Source organism: Cynocephalus volans, chromosome 9 (assembly GCF_027409185.1).
Source record: "Cynocephalus volans isolate mCynVol1 chromosome 9, mCynVol1.pri, whole genome shotgun sequence".
NCBI lineage: Eukaryota > Metazoa > Chordata > Mammalia > Dermoptera > Cynocephalidae > Cynocephalus > Cynocephalus volans.
This window is the reverse complement of record NC_084468.1, coordinates 148,078,004-148,098,791: the sequence shown is the minus strand read 5'-3', so window position 1 is coordinate 148,098,791 and position 20,788 is coordinate 148,078,004. Positions and strand designations below refer to the sequence as shown.

Here is a 20,788-nt window from a genome sequence, read left to right as displayed (position 1 = left end):
GCAGCATGAGAAAAGAAACGCATAACACTCAATGGAGCCCCAATACATCTCTCAGACGTTTTCTTAGTAGAAACCCTACAGGCCAGAAGAGAATGAAATGATTAATTCAGAGTGCTGAAGGCAAAAGACTGTCAGCAAGAATTCTGTATCCAGGAAAACTAACCTTAAAATGTGAATGAGAAATAAAGTCTTTCTCAGACAAACAAAAGCTAAGGGAATTCATCAGCACTAGGCCTGCCTTACAAGAAATGCTACAGGGAGTTATTCAATCTGAAAAACAACAACACTGAAGAATAGCAAGAAAACATCTGAAAGTATATAACTCATTAGTAAAGTAAGTACACAGACAACATCAGAATACTCCTAGGGGTGGTGAATAAACCACTTATATCCTTCATATAAAGACCAAAGGACAAACCTAAGAAGACAATGACAAATACAACAACCATGTAAGAGAAAGGCAATATTAAATGATGTAACCTGAAACAACAAAATGTCAAAAAGTGGTGGAGAATGACAACAAAGCATAGAGTTGGCTTTGGATATCTTTTTCTTAGATACCAAAGTTAAGTTACTATTAGTCTAAAATAACTGTTATAACTATAACATGTTTTTTTGTAAGCCTCATGGTAACCATAACACAAAAACTTATAAGAGACATACTAAAAATAAATAGTGATAAATCAACATACACTGCTAGAGAAAACCACTCAACCACAAAGGAAGACAGTTAAGACTGGAAAAAAAGGAAAAAAGAATCTACAAAACAACGAGGAAAAGAAGTAACAAAATGGCAGTAACAAGTCCCTATATGCCAACAATAACTCTAAATGTAAATGGATCAAATGCCTCAATTAAAAGACACAAAGTAGCTGAATGAAATATAAAACAAGAACCAACAATGTGCTGCCTACAAGGAATTCACTTCACCTATAAAGATACACATCAACTAAAAGTAAAGGGATGGAAAAAGATATTTCATGCAAATAGAAACCAAAAAAGAGCAGCAATAGCTGTACTTCTATCAGATAAAGTAGACTTCAAGCCAAGGAAAGTAAGAAAAGATAAGGAAGATCATTATATAATGATAAAGGTATCAATATACCTAGAGGATCGAACAATTCTAAATATATACACACCCAACACCAGAGCACCCAGTTATATAAAGCAATTATTATTAGACCCTAAGAGGAGAAATAGACTCCAACACAATTATAGTTCGGGACTTTAATACCCCACTTTCAGCAAAGGACAGATCATCCAGACAGAAAATGAATCGGGAAATATCAGAATTAATCTCTACTCTAGGCTGACTGGACCTAATGGACATAGACAGAACATTTTATCCAATAGCTGGAGAATACACATTCTTCTGAGCAGCACACAGAACACTCTCTAGAATAGACCATACATTAGGTCACAAAACAAATAATCTCAACAAATTTTTAAAAATCTTAAATTATATCAACTACCTTGCTCAACCACAATGAAATAAAACTAGAAACCATACAAATACATGAAAATTAAATCTAACTGGTTATCTCAGTTAGTTAGAGCACAGCCTTATAAAACCAAGGCCATGAGTTCAGATCCCCAAACTGGCCAGAGGTAAAAAAACAAAAAACAATACAAAAAAAACATTAAAATTGGATGATATGCTCATAAAACAATGAATGGATCAAAGAAGAAATCAAAAAGGAAATTAAAAAATTCCTGGAGACTAATGAAAAAATAAAAACACAACATACCAGAACCTATGGGATAAAGCAAAAGCAGTTATAAGAGGGAAGTTTATAGCAATAAATGCCTACATCCAAAAAGAAGAGAGCTGGCTGGTTAGCTCGGTTGTTTAAAGCGTGGTGCTGATAACACCAAGGTCCAGGATTCTATCCCTGAACCGGCCAGCTACAAAAAATAAAAAATAGAAAGCAGAAAGACTTCAAAATAAACAACCTAATGTTACACCTCAAGAACCTGGAAAAACAAGAACAAACCAAACCCAAAATCAGTAGGAGAGTAATAACAAAGATCAGAGCAGAAATAAGTAAAATTAGAGACTGAATAACACAAAAGATTGATAAAACAAAGAGTAGGTTTTTCTAAAAGATAAAACCAAATTGATAAATCTTTGGTTAGCCCAACAACAACAACAAAAAGATAGAAGACTCAAAGAAATAAAATCAGAAATAAAAAAGGAGATATACAACTGATACCACAGAAATACAACAGATCATAAGAAACTACCATGAACAACTATATACAAACAAGCTGGAAAACCTAGAAAAAATGGATAAATTCCTAGACACATAAAATTACCAAAGTTGAATTATGAAGAACTAGAAAACCTAAACAGATCAATAATGAGTAATGAGATTGAAGCAGTAATAAAGTCTTCCAACAAAGAAAACTGCAGGACCAGATGACTTTGCTGCCACATTTTACTAAACATTTAAAGAAAAACTAATACCAATTCTTCTCAAACTCTTCCAAAAAATTGAAGAGTAAGGAATACTTCCAAATTCATTCTATGAGGCCAGCATTACCCCCATACCAAAATCAGAAAAAGACACAACAAAAAAAGGAAGCTACAGACCAATATTCCTAATGAACACAGACACAAAAATCCTCAACTAAATACTAGCAAACAGAATCCAGCAATGTATTAAAAAGACTATACACCATGATCAAGAGGGATTCATCCCAGGGATGCAAGGATGACTCAACATATGCAAATGTATAAACGTGATACATCCCATAACAGAATGAAGGGAAAAAAAAAAAAAAAAACGTGTGATCATTTTAATGCAGAAAAAGCATTTGATAAAACCCAACACCCCTTCATGATAAAAACACTCAACAAATTAGGTACAGAAGGAATGCACTTCAACACAATAAAGGCCATATACGACAAACCCACAGCTAATATCATACTGAATGGACAAAAATTGGAGTCTTTTCCTCTAAGATCTGGAACAAGACAAGGATGCCCACTTTCTCCACTACTCTTATTCAACAGAGTACAAGAAGTTCTAGTTAGTGCAATAAGGCAACAGAAAGCAATAATGGGCATTCAAATCAGAAAGGAGAAAGTCAAACTATCCCCATTTGCAGATCCTATACATAGAAAAGATTCCATCAAAAAATCACTGGAACTAACAGGTAAATTCGGTACATGGCAGCATACAAAATCAACACATAAAAATAAGTAGCTTTCCGTATATGCCAATAAAGAAATAGCCAAAGAAGAAATCAAGAAAGTAATCCCATTCACAATAGCTACCAAAAAAATGAAATACCTAGGAGTAAATTTAACCAAGGAGGTGAAAAACCTCTACAATGAAAACTATGAAACATTGATGAAAAAATTTAAGAGGACAGAAATAAATAGAAAGATAAGCATGTTCATGGGCTGGAAGAATTAACATCATCAAAATGTCCACATTACTCAAAGCAATCTACACATTAAATGCAATCCCTATCAAATACCAATGACATTCTTCACAAAAATAGAAAAAACAATCTTAAAATTTGTGTGGAACCATGAAAGACACTGTGTAGCAAAAGCAATCTTGAACAAAAAGAACAAAGTTAGAGGCATCACACTTTCTGATTTCAAATATACTATAAAGCTTTAGTAAACAAAACAGCATGGTACTGGCATAAAAAGGGACAAACTGACAAATGGAATACAATAGAGAATCCCGAAATAAATCCACACATATACAGCTAACTGATTTTCAACAAAGATGCCAATAGTATATAGTGGGGAAAGAACAGCCTCTTTAACAAATGGTGCTGGGAAAACCGGATATCCATATACCGAAGACTGAAACTAGAGCCGTATCTCTCACTGTATACAAAAATCAACTTAAAATGGATCAAAGACCTAAATTTCTTCAAAGACCTAAATCATTTCACTCCAGTTAGAATGCCTATTATCAACAAGACAGAAAATAACAAAAAATGCTGCCAAGGATGCACAGAAAAAGGAACTCTCTTACACTCCTGGTAGGAATGTAAATTGGTACAGCCACTTATGGAAAACAGTATGGAGGTTCCTCAAAGAACTAAAATTAGACCTACCCTATGACCCAGCTATCCCACTACTAGGTATAAACCTAAAGGAAATGAAATCAATATATCAAAAAGACACCTGCACTCCCATGTTCATCACAGCACTATTCACAATAGCCAAAAGATGGAATCAAATTAAATGTCCATCAACAGATGAATGGATAAAAAAACAAAACAAAACTGTGGTACATATACACAATGGAGTACTACTCAGCTATTATAAAAAAAAAAAAAAAAAAAAAACGACACCCTGTCATTTGCAACAACACGGATGGAACAGGAAACCATCATGTTAAGTGAAGTAAGTCAGGCACAAAAAGACAAATACCACCTGATATCAATCATATATGGAATCTAAAAAAGAAAAAGTGGTCCTCATAGAAGTAGAGAGTAGAATAATGGTTACCAGAGGCCAGGAGGGAAAGGGGGGAGAAGGGTGGGGGCAAGTGGTGGACTAACAGGTACAAAACTGTGCTATCTACCCTAAGTGAATCATTGTACAGTATGTGCATGTATGGAAACAACACATGTACCCCACAAATATGTACAAGTAAACATTAAAAAAAAAAATTTAAAGCTATCCAATGATACTGTACATAATTGAGCCTGTACCATGTGTAACTTCCCATAGTCTCTCTATAGATTAGTCTTTCATTTATATGTTCTGATCACATAACTCTGAAGCGAGATTAGGATTTCCACATAAACATCTATGCTAAAAACCTGAGTAGGAGTCATCCTTGACTCTCCCCTCCTTCCTTACCCACCAGTCCCATCATTCATCAAAACCTGCAGAATTAACCTTAGCTATATCTCAGATCAATCCTCTCACCTCTTCGCCATCCTTTTTGCCACTATGCCACTGGGGGTCCTAACATCTCTTGCCAACACCACTGTCACAACCTCCTAATTCTTTTCTTATCTCCAGTACTAACGCCACAAACCTGACCAAGATGCTCAAAATCCTTTAGCTTCTCCCAGTCCAAGTATACAAACTCCTTCTACATCCAGCCCCTGACTCATTATCTTGCCTGGTCTCTCTCTCTCACTTCTCAGCTTAAAATATATCAGTACAGAACTGCTTGTAGTTTTCCTCATACACCAAGCAATCTCTTACCTCGATGCCTCTGTTGAGCTTTGTCTTCATCTCCCCATCCCCTCATTCCCCAGGCTAATCCCCACACAGTCTTCAAGATTCAGCTGGACACTCTCCAGGTTGTTTTATCTACTGGTGACCACAGGCTGGGTTAGTCTCTCACCCTAGATACAGTTGGGTACTTGTGATATTATACCACATATCAAATTATATATATATATAGGTTTTCATCCATGATTCCTAGCTCCCCAAGGCAGGACTCTAATCTTCCTCCAACTTTCTGCCCAGCTGGCCATAAAGAAATTTTCTGCCCTACCTCATCTGACTGTAGGTCATAAAACCACCATTCCAGAAAGGGTCCTGCCCCATATCCAGGAGGAGGGAATGTTATACAGAAAGGCTGGGAAGAACCTGAACAGATAGGACTTGACGGGTTCCCCACCCACTCTGTTAGTGTTAGATCACATCCTTCTTGTCCAATCACATTTCTATGTGTTTGTCCATGCTTCAATCATGCCTGTGTGATAAAGCTTCCATAAAAACCCAAGAGCTCAAGGTTTGGAGAGCTTCTGGACAGGTGAACCCGTATACATGCTGAGAGAGTGGCATGCTCCAACTCCATGGGAATGAAAGCTGCTGCACTTAGGACCCTTCCAGACCTCACCCTATGCATATCTTCATCTAAATCCTTTAAAATATCCTTTAAAACAAATCAGTAAATGTTAAGCACATTTCCCTGACCTGTAAGCCAGTCTAGCAAACTAATCGAACCCAAGGATGGGGTCATGGGAACCTTGATTTACAGCTGGTTGGTCAGAAGTTCCAGAGTCCTGAGGTTGTGACTGGCATCTGAAATGGAGGGCAGTCCTGGGGACTGAGCCCTTAACCTGTGGGATCTGACACCATTTGCAGGTAGGCAGAGTCAGAATTGAATTGGACAGCACCCAGCTGGTGTCCACTGCAGAACCACTTGCTTGTAAGCTAGTGGGGGAAAAATCCCCACATATTTAGTCACAGAAGTCTGTCTTCTGTGTTGCTGATTGTGCTCTGAGAAAATAGAAAAAAGTTCATGTTTGTTTTACTTCACTCACTACCTCATGCAAATCTACTCTGCCATAATCAACTCTTTACGTAGTTCTCACTACCTGAATTGAACTCCCTGACAGCAGGGAAGAAGTCTTTCTGTACTCCCACAACACCTGACCTATAGTAGATATCCAAAAAATACTTGTTGGATGAATGACTAGACGAACGAAAAGTAAAACAAGTGCCAATTTAAAATGTAGCAACTGTACTTTATATTATCAGTAAGACTTAAACTAGTCTTGAACATGTGTATTCTAGCTATGAAGAAGGATTTCAGTCAACAAACATTTACCGAACATTCACTATACATTCCAGGCTCAGACAAACACTTTCACTAGCAAATACTGTATCATTTCTACTTTTTTTTTTTTTTTTGAGAAAAGAAATGAAGTCCTCCAAATTGCAAAAGCTTAATGACATTCATGGCTAAAAACATTTCTGTGGAATATACTAGAAAGCATATGTACCTCACAGGGCCTGGTTTTCCAAAGCCTTGCAGTTTCAAATACTGACCTTGTGGAGGACTGGAAATTTTCCCCAGGCTATTGAGTCTCTGTTGCAAGATAAGAATTGTGGCACAGCAAGGTTGCTGGCTCAAAGACAGACTAGTTACTGATTGTTATGTAAAGATACTGAAAAATTGCTATAAGATCACTTAATTGTCTACTGGAATGTCATCTAGCTTGTTTCACTGAAAGTTACCAGTCTATATTGTTAAACTATAATCCCACCTATGTTCTCTTCCTGTAGCTTCTTGGTCTGGAAAGTAAATGTGGGAAGAGAACCCCAATTCAGGGTTAATTTCCTGAGGAAGGGTTGCCTTCTTGCTGGAGGGTCTCAGGGAAGTTAACCCCTTCAGGGCTTCTCACTGCTCAGAAGAGATGGGCTTTGAGTAATCCTTTGCATCTCTGTCACCCAGGGGAAGTGGGGTGACAAATCCATGGGGGGCAAAGCAACACATTTCTGTCTCAAGGGCCTTTAATCGGGATTCCTGAAGTCCAGCAGAAACTAGTAACTTCATATTCATTCTGAATATGATAAATGAAAAGTGAAGAAGTTTAAAAGGAAAAATCCTAAGATCCATTTCATTAAAAAAATTCTATGTTCTAATTTCAGTTATTGTTTAGATCACAAAAATATTTGGAAAAAACAAAAGTATAATACAGAAAAGTGTTGACATGTTGAAACCCTAAATAATGAATGACAATTTTAAAGCTACATTTAATAAATAAATTGTATTCCATTACTTTTCAAGATGTGCAACATCCTATTTAATTTTCTTCATAGCAGTAATTGATATAAGAAATTATTTTTTCTTTATGCGTGTAATGACTATCTAACCTTTCTTCCTCTTCCCAACTAGAATGATGAGAACAGGGACTTGTCTGTTTTGTTCCTCTCTTTGGTGCCCAAAGGCTAGGACAATGTCTAGCACACAGAAGATGTTCGATAAATATTCCTTGAAAGAAAGCACAAATCTTAGACAAATATAACCATGCATACAACTTTTTAAAAATCCCACTTAATCATTCAACTAATAATCTATATTTTCCTATTCTAATTACCTTACTGAGTCATGTTCAATATGACAAAATAAATCATCAAAAAGCACATAAAAAAGGAGTAAAAATAAAAATTCAATATTTCCCACCAGATTTCAGAAATTTTAGCCTGGGGCACCAAATAAACCTCAAATGTATTTGTTAAACAGCTTTTTAAGTGACACATTTATAATAAGTAATCTAAAAACACAAGAACTGTTACCTTGGTCTAAACAGACCCATATTTCACAAAGAAAAAAATCTGTGACCAGATCAAAGAATTACTTTTCACCCCACTTCTCTACTCAAATACTTAGAACTACAATGAGTAACAGAATTCTTTTCTAGGTGATATAATTTGAATGAAAAATTCATCTACAGTTTATGGAAGATTAAAAACAAGGACCAAGAAAGAACATCTGCATACTCCCCATTTCTGAATAGGTTAGTCATAAGAAAACAGAAGAGTAGGGTAACACCCTGTCACTAAGCAAGAGAATATAAACATACACAATGTTTGACGAAATGGAAGCATCCAAAGGTCTACTAGTCGGCCTCACCATTTTTTTTCACAAGACAGTTTAATAGGACTTCAGACCATGAAAAACAGATAAAGAAATACTAGACTCATATTCTGGCAAATACTTAAATGAATACACATACACTAAACTACTTAGACCAAATCTCTATATCTTCTTTACCTAATCTCTGCCAAAATGTTGACTATGCAGTGGATTCAAAAGTAGAAAACAGAACAATACAAAGACTGCCAGAAAGGTAAATAGCATCTCTTGCTGAAGACCCAAAAAATTTTAGTCTAAGTAATAAGCACATGAAAAGGGCCAGCCCCGTGGCTCACTCGGGAGAGTGCGGTGCTAGACGCGCCGAGGCCGTGGGTTCAGATCCTATATACAGATGGGCAGTGCGCTCACTGGCTGAGCGTGGTGCAGACCACACCATGCCAAGGGTTGCGATCCCCTCATGGGTCAGAAAAAAAAAAAAAAGCACATGAAAAGATGCTCAACATTATTAGGCATTAGGGAAATGCAAATTAAGACTACAATGACATGCCATTCCACACCCACTAGAATGGCTATAATACAAAAAAACAAAGACAGATAGTAACAAGTGTTGGCAAGAAGAGGCAGAAATGGGAACTTCCATACATTGCTAGTGGGAATGTATAATGGCACAGCCATTTTGAAAAACAGCTTAGCAGTTTTTTTAAAAAATTAAATATAAATTTACCATGTGATCCAGCAATTCCACTCCTAGGTATCTACTCCCAAGAGAATTAAAAATATAAGTCCACACAAAGAATTGCACACAAATGTTCACAGCAGCATTACTCATAATGACCTAAAACTGAAACAGCACAAATGTCCGTCAACTGGTAAATGTATACTCAAAATGCGGTATCCACACAATGAAATAATATCTAGCAATAAAAAGGAACAAGCTTTCCTTTGAAACACTATGAAATGGTGAACTTCAAAAAAGGTTATGTGGCAATAAAAATGTTCTAAAATTGACTTCTGGTGATGGCAGTACCACTCAGTAAATTTATTAAAAATCATTGAACTGCACGCTTGAAATGGATAAATTTTATGATATGTAAAATATGCCTCAATAAAGTTGAAAAAAAACACAATTTAGGTACTCTATAACATTTTATATGTACCAGAAATTAACATAGTATTCCTATTTTGCAGGTACTTTAGCACATAACAACCTAAAATTTGACCAAGTAAAGAAGGTATACATACTCTCAGGCAGAAACAAGTCGAGCTTCAAGTACCCACCTACCAGTTAACTGAGATACACTAGGAATACTTATAGAATCAGAATGTCTTCAGAGCTTCATTCCCTTCATTAGGCAGAGCTCACATATTCATAAATTGCATGTCAGTTAAAACATGAAGAGTAGAGAACCATCAGACAAATAAGAGAGGAAAACTGAAATGCAGCTTAGATTATACAGCAAACAGGAAAAAAAAAAAAAAAAAAAGCTAAAGACATAATAAGCCCTCCCACCTCTATCTATATAGGATCCATTACTCTATATCTAGGGTCAAGGAGTTTGGAGAATGCAAATCTCCAGTGCCTTCTGAAGGAAAGGAAACTAACCTTAATCTTGTAGGTCTACGTTAATCACTATATTTTAGTTACACTATGGAAATAAAATATTTATCAAAAAAAGAGTCTAGCCCAAGGCTTTCTCAATCTTCTATTCTTATAGAATACAAAGGAATTTAGAGTAAAAAAAAAAAAAGATGATGACCATGATAATTACTGCCAACATTAATTGAGCATTTTCTATGTGCCAAGTAAAGTGCTAAGAAATTTACATATATGATCTCATTTAAACTTTACAAAAATTCTAAGAAGCGGGTAGGTAATATTATCACCCCCATTTTCCAGATGGGGAAAACTAATGCACAGATTGACCACACAGATGGATCAGTGAATTTCCCAAAGGCTCAGTAATTTTGACAAGAAAGGCTACCTACAGAGGACAAAACTTTCCTAGGGAATTCCTAAATGAGGCCAACACATCCCAGATCAAATCATCCTCTTACAAGCCTAGAGACTCTCTAGAGAGTATAGGGGTAATAAATAAGATGTAAACCAAGAGACTAAAGTGAACCCCAGGATATAAAAATCTGACTAGTCTCGTTTCATTAGTATTGACTTTTCATATCAGTTCCAGCTGAAGGCACCCTCCCAAATTACTTTCCCAACTTGGTTTATGGTCCATCTTCCATTTCTGATTATTTAACTTTATTCAGAAATAGCCAGACTGTAATAGGCTGAAAAGTGAGAGGACTCCAGTCTCCCCTCTACTCCCAAGACACACAGAGAGTTTCCTCTAAATCCATTCTCTCCACATCTCATCTCCCCAACTACACAATACGTTATCGGGACAGGAAGCATGCTCACATTGTTTCTGTATTCCTTGAAGTATCTAGCAAAATGATAGGCACAGGAAATACTTTACTTAATAGTTTCTAAAGTATAAATAGCTTTGTATTTTTACTTTTCGGTATAACAATATTTATTTATATTTGTACTTTCTGTTCGGTATACCAATGCCCTAAGGTTATAAACTCACTGATGGAACAGATAATAGCTTCATTTCTTTACACAGTATTATTTAATTACTATTAAAATTTTTTTTAAATGAGGTTAAGGGCTTCAAGCATGACAGGCATAAATTACTTCTTTTCCAGAAGTACTAAAATCATTTTAATATATTTTTACAGCTGCCAAAGTAAAATCTAAGCTTGTGGATAAACCACCCTATTTTCTTATATTTCCAAATAAAGGACATTAAATGAGCATGTTTTTGTCCACTTAACCGTTGGATGAAACAAACGTGAAAATTATTTGGGAAAAACGTAAAATAATAAAAGTGCTTTTCTTTTGCCAAAATAGTAAAGTGTCAAAAAGCTGTTATAAATGGCAGGAACGCAAACTGAATGAATATATGCAAGTATAAATGTAAAGGAGGAAAGCTGAGCATAAAATTGTGAGTTTACGTACGTACATGCTTACCGATCACAATGAAAACCAAAGAAGAGGAGGAGAATTTGGAACAAGGCAACGGTATTTTCTTCCATTACAATTCTTCATTTCATAAAAGTAAAATGTTAATAACAAAAGAAAATGTGAAAAGAAAAACTCAGATCTGTATATAATTAAAATACCCATAACTCCAATATTTCATACCTGTAAACATGGCGTGAAAATAAGGACTACAGGAGGCCAGCACCACTCTGTGAGCAGAGATTTCCATGTCTTCTGCCACAATTGTGACATCGCACAACAAATTCTGACTGTTTACAAAGTAGAGTGAAAAAATATTAATGATACCAATAATAAACATATTGAACATTGTATGCAAAAAATATTACAGGAAAACCCACTTTTTGGAAGTTGAGACTAACTTAAAAAACCTGCCATCCATTAAAACAGAATCCCTAAACATGACAAACATAGAAAGTAGTTGTGATAAAGGCCCAACACACCTTGGGCCCTCACTCAGAATCTTGCCTTTATTGAATACAGAAATCTTTCCAAACTTGCTTTTGCAACTTAAAGGAAATTACTGGCAGCAAATTATCAATGAGAGGTTGTCTGAATAAGAACAGTATTGGCAGAAGTGCCATATGGAAGTCTGACAATAAGAAGAAAAAAAAAAAAAAAGGCACATGTAAAGAACTAAATTGAGTTAAACCTTCCCCCAAATAAAAAAGATATTTAAAATGACCATGGGTCATCAAGCTACAGTAAAATTATATTCAATTACACCTGCTGATTATAAGGCATTTGGGCATTTGAAGCTTAACAGATATTTTACCAATGCAAAATATCTCATTCCTTAAGGCCAGAAAATACCACCATATAAAATTAAAAAGCATTCTGATACCTAAAAACAAACCATTATTCAGCCACCATAATCATACCTCCAATTTTACAACATCCATTTTAACTGACTCAAAAACATGTGGTGGGCACTTTTTACACGCTATACATGGCGCTACATCAGACTCTCCTTGTAATTAAGAACATCACAGATTATCTTTTTAATAAAGAAAGGTTGCTGATGCTTATTCCAGAATAAGCCAAAAGGTCTCCAAAACCTAAAACTCGTCTTGCTGGTAGTCATGTCATGAATGACTGACATGGGTGTAGTGAAAGCAAACATCCTTTTCATACCTCAAATATCTGAGCACTGAATTTATGTGTATGTGTATGGTATACATAGGTCACACATGGCCCACTCCTCCACTGTTCTACCAAATTCCTACACAAGGGGTGTACATAGGTCACACATGGCCCACTCCTCCACTGTTCTACCAAATTCCTACACGGGTGGCCTGCCTACTTCTGTAATTCTCTAGTTGCTTACAAGCGACATTTACACATAAGCTTAACCAAGTCCTTGAAGTTTTCTACTTGTCCATACTGCTTACAAACTTGTTCCCAGGAATTCACACCAAAACTTTTGGAGAGCCTATAGGCAACTCTTCTCCCTCCAGTCCAGAAGAAACTGGAAGAAAAAGTACTGCAGCACCAGTGATGACTACATTCCAGGTCCTCTTTGTTGATGAGCTTACTATGCCATTCACACTGAAGTATGTTTCATGGGTGGTACCAATTTAATGGCTCATGATGCTGTATGAGACATCAGGCAGGTCCCGCATTCGAGTCATAAAAGGTGGCACAATGTCACTAATTTGTAATTCTTCCAGATCAGTGTGGAGAATTGACAAAGTCTACCAACTGCTCTGAGAATATAAACCACTCTGCAATTCTATGAGTTCCATAGATTCACAAATAACCAGGTGGGAAAAGTCAGTGATGTTTTCAGGAAGGTACTATGCAGGAGCCTTACCTGCATGTATTACTTCATTTAGTCCCCACCACAATGTTACGAAGTAAGTATTACTATTATTTTTATCCTCTAAATTTAGAGCTGGGGAAACTAAGGTTAGAGATACCTAAAGTCTCCCAACTAGTGATGATAAAAGGATTCATATCCATAGCCTGACTCCAGAGCTTCTTAACCACCACATAAAACAACCTAATGCTGTGTGGTTTTCAGACTTGTTAAAGCTTCAGTTAAACAGGGAATAGAAATTATAAATTATAAGGCTAGCTGGTTAGCTCAGTTGGTTAGAGTGTGGTGTTGATAACACCAAGGTCCAGGGTTTGATCTCTTTTACCAGCCAGCCACCAAAACCAAAAATAATAGTAAAAGAAAGAAATTATAAATTACAAATAACAATGACGTATTTCTATTTTTTGACATATTATATACTAGAAACTATTTTTTTTTAAGTTCTACATATAGCTGATAAAAGGCCCAATTTTAGTGGGCTTTTTAGCAGTACCTCTACAGAGTATTTAGAAAGATCAAATAAAGTTTACTCTCTCATTCAACAAAGCACTGCAAGACCATCTCTGCCCTTCAGAAAACTATCAGAAAGGACTGGCAATGCCACGATTACAGAATAAAGTGGAAAGTGCCATAATAAAGATGCTATGGGGAGAGGGGAGCATCTATATCAGACTGAGGATAAGAAAAGGCTTCCTGCAGCTACTGACCTTAAGGTGAGCTCTAAAACACAAGATAGAGTTAGTTGGACTGAGAAGGAACAAGGGAATCCCAAACAGAGAGAACAGGACGTGTTGTTGCATGGAAACCTCAAGTAGCAAGGCACTTGAGGGGAACTGTGGACCAAAAAGCGTGGGGAGAGAGAAGGGTGTGGGCAAAAGGGAGGAGGACAGTAAGGTGAGGTTAACAGAGTCACACATGGTCTCTCTCCAATAGGGCCATTCAGGTTTTTCTGTTGTGACCAGGGGATTTGGACACAACTCAAACATGAGTCAAGTACATCTTTATGCCTATTTTCCTTTTTTGTCAGTAATCCTTCCTAGTGTTCTAGTTTCAAGATGGAACTTAACTGGAATTACACTTGAACACCTCAAAATTCACATAATTTTCAGCTTCAATTACAATTACTCATTGATCCAAACCTTCTGGTATGACACCTGCTGACTGTCACTTAATAATTAGCTCAGCCTTACAGGCTTATTAGTTAACGTTAACTAATAAGGTTAAAACATTGTCAAAATATTAAGCCGCCACCCCCTCGGTTAGGTCACAGGGAGTCTAGGGCCCACATTACAAATCAAAGACATACTTAGTTTTAGTGTTCAATTTTTTATCTTTTTGTCTCCAGCAATAAAATATTTTAAAACAGCATTCAAAGACAAGAGAGATCTGACTAACCTTCATATCATGTTGTGTCACGAGTGTCTAATGAGTGTGAATAAGTGTGTGTACACTGAGTCTGGTCCTTACATCTTTTCAAATATGCATTCTTATAAGAAGGTGAATGACTTTTGGGTGAGGAGGAGAGGGCTACAAATGAAAAGTCTAGCAATAATAATAAGAAAAACTTGTTTCAGCAGCCCACATCCAAAGTCTTCCATGGTGAATTTCTGAGTTTATGTTCCTATTATTTGAAATCTAATGAGGAAACGGACTGTAGAAAGAAAGGCCTTCAGAATAATAGAATAAAGTTGTTATTTAGCAAAATTTGCATTTATTGGGCCGAGCCCGTGGCGCACTCGGGAGAGTGCGGCGCTGGGAGCGCGGCGACGCTCCTGCCGCGGGTTCGGATCCTATATGGGAATGGCCGGTGCACTCACTGGCTGAGTGCCGGTCACGAAAAAGACAAAAAAAAAAAAAAAAAAAAAAAAATTTGCATTTATTCATTCACTCATGAAATATCCGGAGAGTGCCTACTGGGTGCCAAACACTATATCATCTTACCATAATAAACAAAATAACGTCCATGATAGCAAGGAGTTTACAGTTGAGTGGAGGAGACAGACAAGGAAACAGGTAACTACAAAATCAATCCACAACTGTTAAGATGGGACAAATGTGGAGTGTTTAGGAACACACAAGAGATGCTAAACCCAATCTAACAAAAAAGCTTCAGAAAGGAAGTGGCTCCTAAGCTCAAATCTAAAGAGAGAAGAACAGTAGTCAGACAGGGGTTATGTAAAACTCAAATGGCATAGAAAAAAAGAAAAGCACTCTTCTAATCAATCTTCTAAATGAAACAATATCATGAAAATTCATCCTGCCCAGGAAAAAAAAAAAATCTGCTTTGAAAATGAATGAAACATGCCTAAACATACCAAGGCATCCTTTGGTTTTCTGATATAAAATAAATGAATTCCAAAGACTGGGAAAACTTATCACAGATTTCAAAATATACAGGGTATATCTTCTTAAAGTAAAATGTGCTATCAGGCTCTGAAATATCAAAAATAATTAGCAGTCATATGAAACAAGAATTTACTTTCTACTGGAAGTGGGGGCGGTGAGGAGATTACATGGCATCTGTCCACGTTTCTTCCTTAGGCGCCAGGAAAAATCTGGAGGCACTTCCTGCCACATGGAGCTGAACTGAAATAACACCCGAAGTGCCAGGCTGGTGAGATGAGCTGTCAGCCAGAGCCCATGAGGCAAACACAAACCAGAGCCTAGGAATGTGCCCAAAGTCAGTGCCAGAGGAACAGCATTGAGTGTTAGGACAAAGAACAAGACCAAGATGTAAAAATAAAGGAGCAGGAGGTCAGAAACCAAGAAAATTAAAAAGTGGTCAAGAAGCAGAGGGTGAGCCAGATGTGCAGCTGCTGTTCAGGACAAGGCGGTAGCACTGAGTACAGGCTACTCAGCATGCAGGGAGGTGAGGGAGAGTGAAAGGCTTCCTGACTGCCTATTTAAATTAGTCATATTTAACCAAACTTTCTATAACTGGGAATGTCATTTAATAGACATCCTGGCTAAAATGTCAATAACCTCAAAGAACAATAGAACTCCATAACAAAGGTCACCACTGTCTTCCTTTTCTTTTTAAAACCATGATGGTAAGTAGCACCTTTGAATTTCTGTGCCACTTAAGAACAGGGAAAACCTAGATGTTGGGTTTAATAAGACTCACAATCACAATAAGAGTCCTGAAAACAGCACAGCCTCCTCAACAGATTTACACCTGCTGAGATTTTCAAACATAAAGTAGGAAGAGGTGACAGTCAACTTGGAAAGTCGTAGGAAAACCTACTCAGTCAATAATTTACAAACTGCTTTAAACTAGTAAAAGGTTCCCAGAATAGAGAGTCTATCATTCTTTTCAAGCAGAATCAAGACAGCAGAATGAGAGTGAAAAAACAAATTAGAGCCACAAGAAGACAGTGGGGAAAGCATGTTACTGAATATCTGTCTATAGGGAAGGGAAGACTCCAGATTTGGGGGCTTTCAAGAACACCTGGCAATGGCTGAAAGGAGGAGAAAATGAAAAGAATAATTAGAAATAAAGTGAAAGAACATATTAGGGACAGGGAAAAGATGGTGGGGAGAGGGTAGAATAGAGAGATGAGGAAGTTAAAGGATTTCAGAGGGGAAACAGTAAAGCAGAGGTGAGTTTCTGAAGGTGTGGGTGAAAAGCTCAACTACATGGTAGAAAATGTCGAATATGTATAGAAGAAACTTTGTCATTAAAAGCTTTTTAAAAAAAACTTGGTGAAATAGATCATGAGTAGATACTCTTAATTACAATAATCTAAAAAGAAATAGCCAAAGTAAGATCTGATTTTCTGATTTAAGAGGGGATGCTGAAGGCAAACTCTGAAGCAACACCGTATCTCATACGTGGCAGGTATCCAGCAACGTAGAGAAAGGGAAGAAAAGGAAGACGGTTTAGGAAATTTGTTTACTACAATCCATTTTTCACATTCTTTGTTTAATGATGTAATGTTTAATTATTCTATCCATGCTCAATAAACACCACTTTAAAAAAATCAATGTTAAGAAACTCTGTAGAATATTACCAGTTAAACTGAGACCATAAGCTTCAAAACACAGTAACCACTACTTTAAGGGAGAGCTTCAGGCTCTTCTGCTCAACTATCTCTGGAATGCAAGAACTGCTGTTATAACGAACAACTAAATGTTTATGGATTACGTAGGAAATATAAGTGAACATTTGAATTGCTTCCTATGATTTATCCTTCTTGAATACTTTAAACTCCTAAATATTAAGGATAGAAATTATATTCCTTCTAAATAAAACTAATAGATTGTCATTCCACTAGTACTAACTGAAATTTTTAAAGCTCAAGTACAGTCACATACCATACCATAGAAAAGAGTTTTTATTTCTTAAATTTATTTTAAAGACACATGCTACCTTTCAACAGTTTTTTTGGTCATGCCAAAAAGCTAGCACTCTACATTGCTGGTGGGAATGTAAATTAGTACATTAGAGAAGACAGTATGGAGGTTTCTCAAAAAACTACGGATAGAACTACCATACAATCCAGCAATCCTACCACTGGATATATATCCAAAGAAAAGGAAATCAACAAGTAGAAAGGACACCTGCACTCCCATGTTTATGGGGGCTCTACCCACAATAGCCAAGAGCTGGAACCAACCTAAATGTCCATCAATGGATGACTGGATAAAGAAAATGTGGTGTATACACAGAACGGAATACCACTCAGCCATAATAAAGAATGAAGTTCTGCCATTTGCAGCAACATGGATGAGCTTGGAGAAAATTTTGTTATGTGAAATAAGCCAGGCACAGAAGGAGAAATACCACATGTTCTCACTCATATGTGGAAGTTAAAAAAGTTAGTCTCATGGAAGTAGAGAGGAGAACAGTGGTTACTAGAGACTGGTAAGGGGAGAGGGGATGGAAAGAGGGAGGTCAATGGATACAAAATTGTAGAGAGATAGGAAAAATAAGATCTAGTGTGCTATAGCAATATCTACAGTCAACAAAAAATTACTGCATAACTTCAAGTAGCTAGTTGAGAATGTTCCCAACACAAAGAGTAAACAAATGTTTGAGGTGACAGATATGCTACATACCCTGATACACTCACTGCACACTGTAAACATGTACCCAAATATCATACTGTACTCCATAAATAAATAGAATTATCACGGGTCAATTAAGACAAAATAAATTAAAAAGAAAAAAATGTCAAAGACAGACACAGATTATAGATTATCAGAAATGTGAGGAAGAAATAATGAGAAGTTATTGCTTAATGGGTACAGAGTCTATGTTCAGGATGATGAAAAAGTTTTGGAAATAGATAGACGTAGTAATCACATAGCATTGTGAATAATTAATTCCACACAACTCTATGTTTAAAAATTCTTAAAATAGCAATCCTTATGTGTGTTTACCACAATAAAAAAAAAAAGCTAGCAATCTCATTTTCTCAGTAAAACTTGTATCTGGAATATAGTCTGCTTCTTCCTCTCCAAAGACCCAATACAGTGCACTGCACTAATAAGCACTCTACAACGATCTGTTGGTTTGATTTTGAAAATGTTTGTGTTTTGAAAAACTTCCTTGTCCCAATCCCAGCTTGGGATATTTAAAGTTAAGAGCTAAATTTCCCACCAGAATTGTGTTGCTGAACTACAATCATCCTCTTAGAACTGACAGGTTGTTCCTCCGACATCATTAATCTTACCATGCTACTCCCTTTCCCAAAAACCTTCAGTGAATCGCCCTGCCCAGAGGATTAAGTTCCAATTCACCACTCTATTTAAGCCTGCCAAAATTCTGTCCTCCTCTTGCTTCCTAACCATTTCTGCACAGACTCCCCAGCATGAACCCTTGATATACTTTATCCAAACAGGTTACGTTTATCCCCTCTCCAGCTCACGCAATTAACCAGAGCAGGAAAGGCCTTCCCACCCCATCCCCTATATGAATCCTACTGCACTCTCAACAGGACCCAGCTGAAGCCCACCTCTGTGGGCTGCTATGGATTTTCCAGTAAGAATCCTTTTTGGCACCCACGTTTTGTACACAATCTTCTCCTACCTCATCTTCTGTGTACACCTAGACACCTGAGGGGCACGGGCTAAATCTAATACTGTTTTTTGATCCCACACAGTCTTTAGGCATGTAAGTTAATGTCAAAGGAGAACCAGGTACTCACAGATACTTGTTGAATACATTGTTTAGAAGTGACTGCAGAGTTTTTAAACCTAATAATTTTAAGTAACTCATATTCATATTGGGCAAGGATATAGAGTTGGCCTCTGGGCCTCCTGTCTTTAAAAAAAAAACTTAGTTTAAGAAAACGATAAAGAAAATGTCTTGTTCTTCTTCTATAAAACAATTTTAATTCTATAACTTAAACCTTACAAAACTCCTGTCCTCCCAACCCCATTCCGTTAACTATACCCTACACGAACTACAACTGAAAGTGATTTTTACTCCTAAAATTTTGCTTTCATCAGCCAAAGGTTCACAAAATTCTCTAGTGCACAGCTGTTACTCTACCACTTTGTGGTTAAACCCAAGATCAGAGTGGTGAGAACAAGGAAGTTCTCCCTTCCCAAAAGTCAGGAAACCACTCTCAGCTACCCTTTCCTGGCAACAGGAAGTTGATGCAAAGACAGGAAATAATTAATGATTTTCAGCTATACAAGGAATAGGCCTCTTCAGAGATTTTTTTTTTTTTTAAAGAATTACTCAAATCGGCTATAAAGAATAAGGAAAAAACAGAATTTTTTTTTTTTAAAGGTTTTGATGAACCCCAAAGACAGTTCACTCCTAAAAACACTGTTGGTTAGAGACTTCATTAAAACAATCCTGGTTAGACCTGGCAGCCAACCCTTCAGCTATTCCAAGGTCATTCTTTGTTCTGAAAATCAGCATCAACTACCAGCCTGGTGACATACTAGTTCCCAAAACAGTGCAACACAAAGAACAAGAAGTTACTGTTTCACAGCCATATAGTTCACACCCCAAATGGGATAAATGGGTGAATGAAGGCTAGAGCTAAATAATCCTAGCACAAGGCAAGTACACCACAGGATTGTCAGGTAAGCAGGTAACAATCTCATAGGCTGAGAGAATGTCAGAGCAGCAATGAACCATAAACACCACCCCGTCCACTCCCCTCCTTTTACAGTCAAGGCTCAAAGAGGGAAAACAATTGACACAAAGGCAAAGTTTGTCCCAAAACTTGGGTCATTCACATAAGGGGAAGAAGTTACCTTCCCTGTAGTTTCCTGAGTCATGCCCAGGTCCACAGAGACTCACTCACACAACACCAGTGGAAAACCAAGGCCACACATGCCCCACAGAGTCTTCAACTACCCAGATTATTCTTACTTCTTTCAATTCCACTTAGTAACCACTGCATTGTACATTCTTATTACTGTCAAAACAGGATTAAGAAACTGAAACAGCACCACCAGACCTGGTGGATTATCCCAGCTATATATTCTCCCAAAGAATAAATGAAAACCCACATTTTGAAAATGTTGTCAGAGCACTAGGATACTAGGGAGCGAGTCAGATGATCCAATGTTCATTTTAACTTTCTCTTGTCCCTCTCCAATCCATTCTCCACCCAGCAGCTAGTA

The 20,788-nt window shown here is 36.9% G+C and overlaps 1 protein-coding gene across 2 annotated transcripts in view; it reads right to left on the bottom strand.

The window, feature by feature from the left end:
* Positions 1-20,788, bottom strand: part of KLHL2 (kelch like family member 2) — a 102,187-nt gene that overhangs the window by 67,269 nt on the left and 14,130 nt on the right. Inside the window, exon 3 of one of the 2 annotated variants that reach the window (XM_063108183.1) lies at positions 11,527-11,633. In XM_063108183.1, coding sequence (XP_062964253.1) covers positions 11,527-11,633 — 107 coding nt within the window. Of the gene's footprint in view, positions 1-11,526; positions 11,634-20,788 lie in introns of those variants that run through there. The other variant, XM_063108184.1, reaches the window with a different exon arrangement.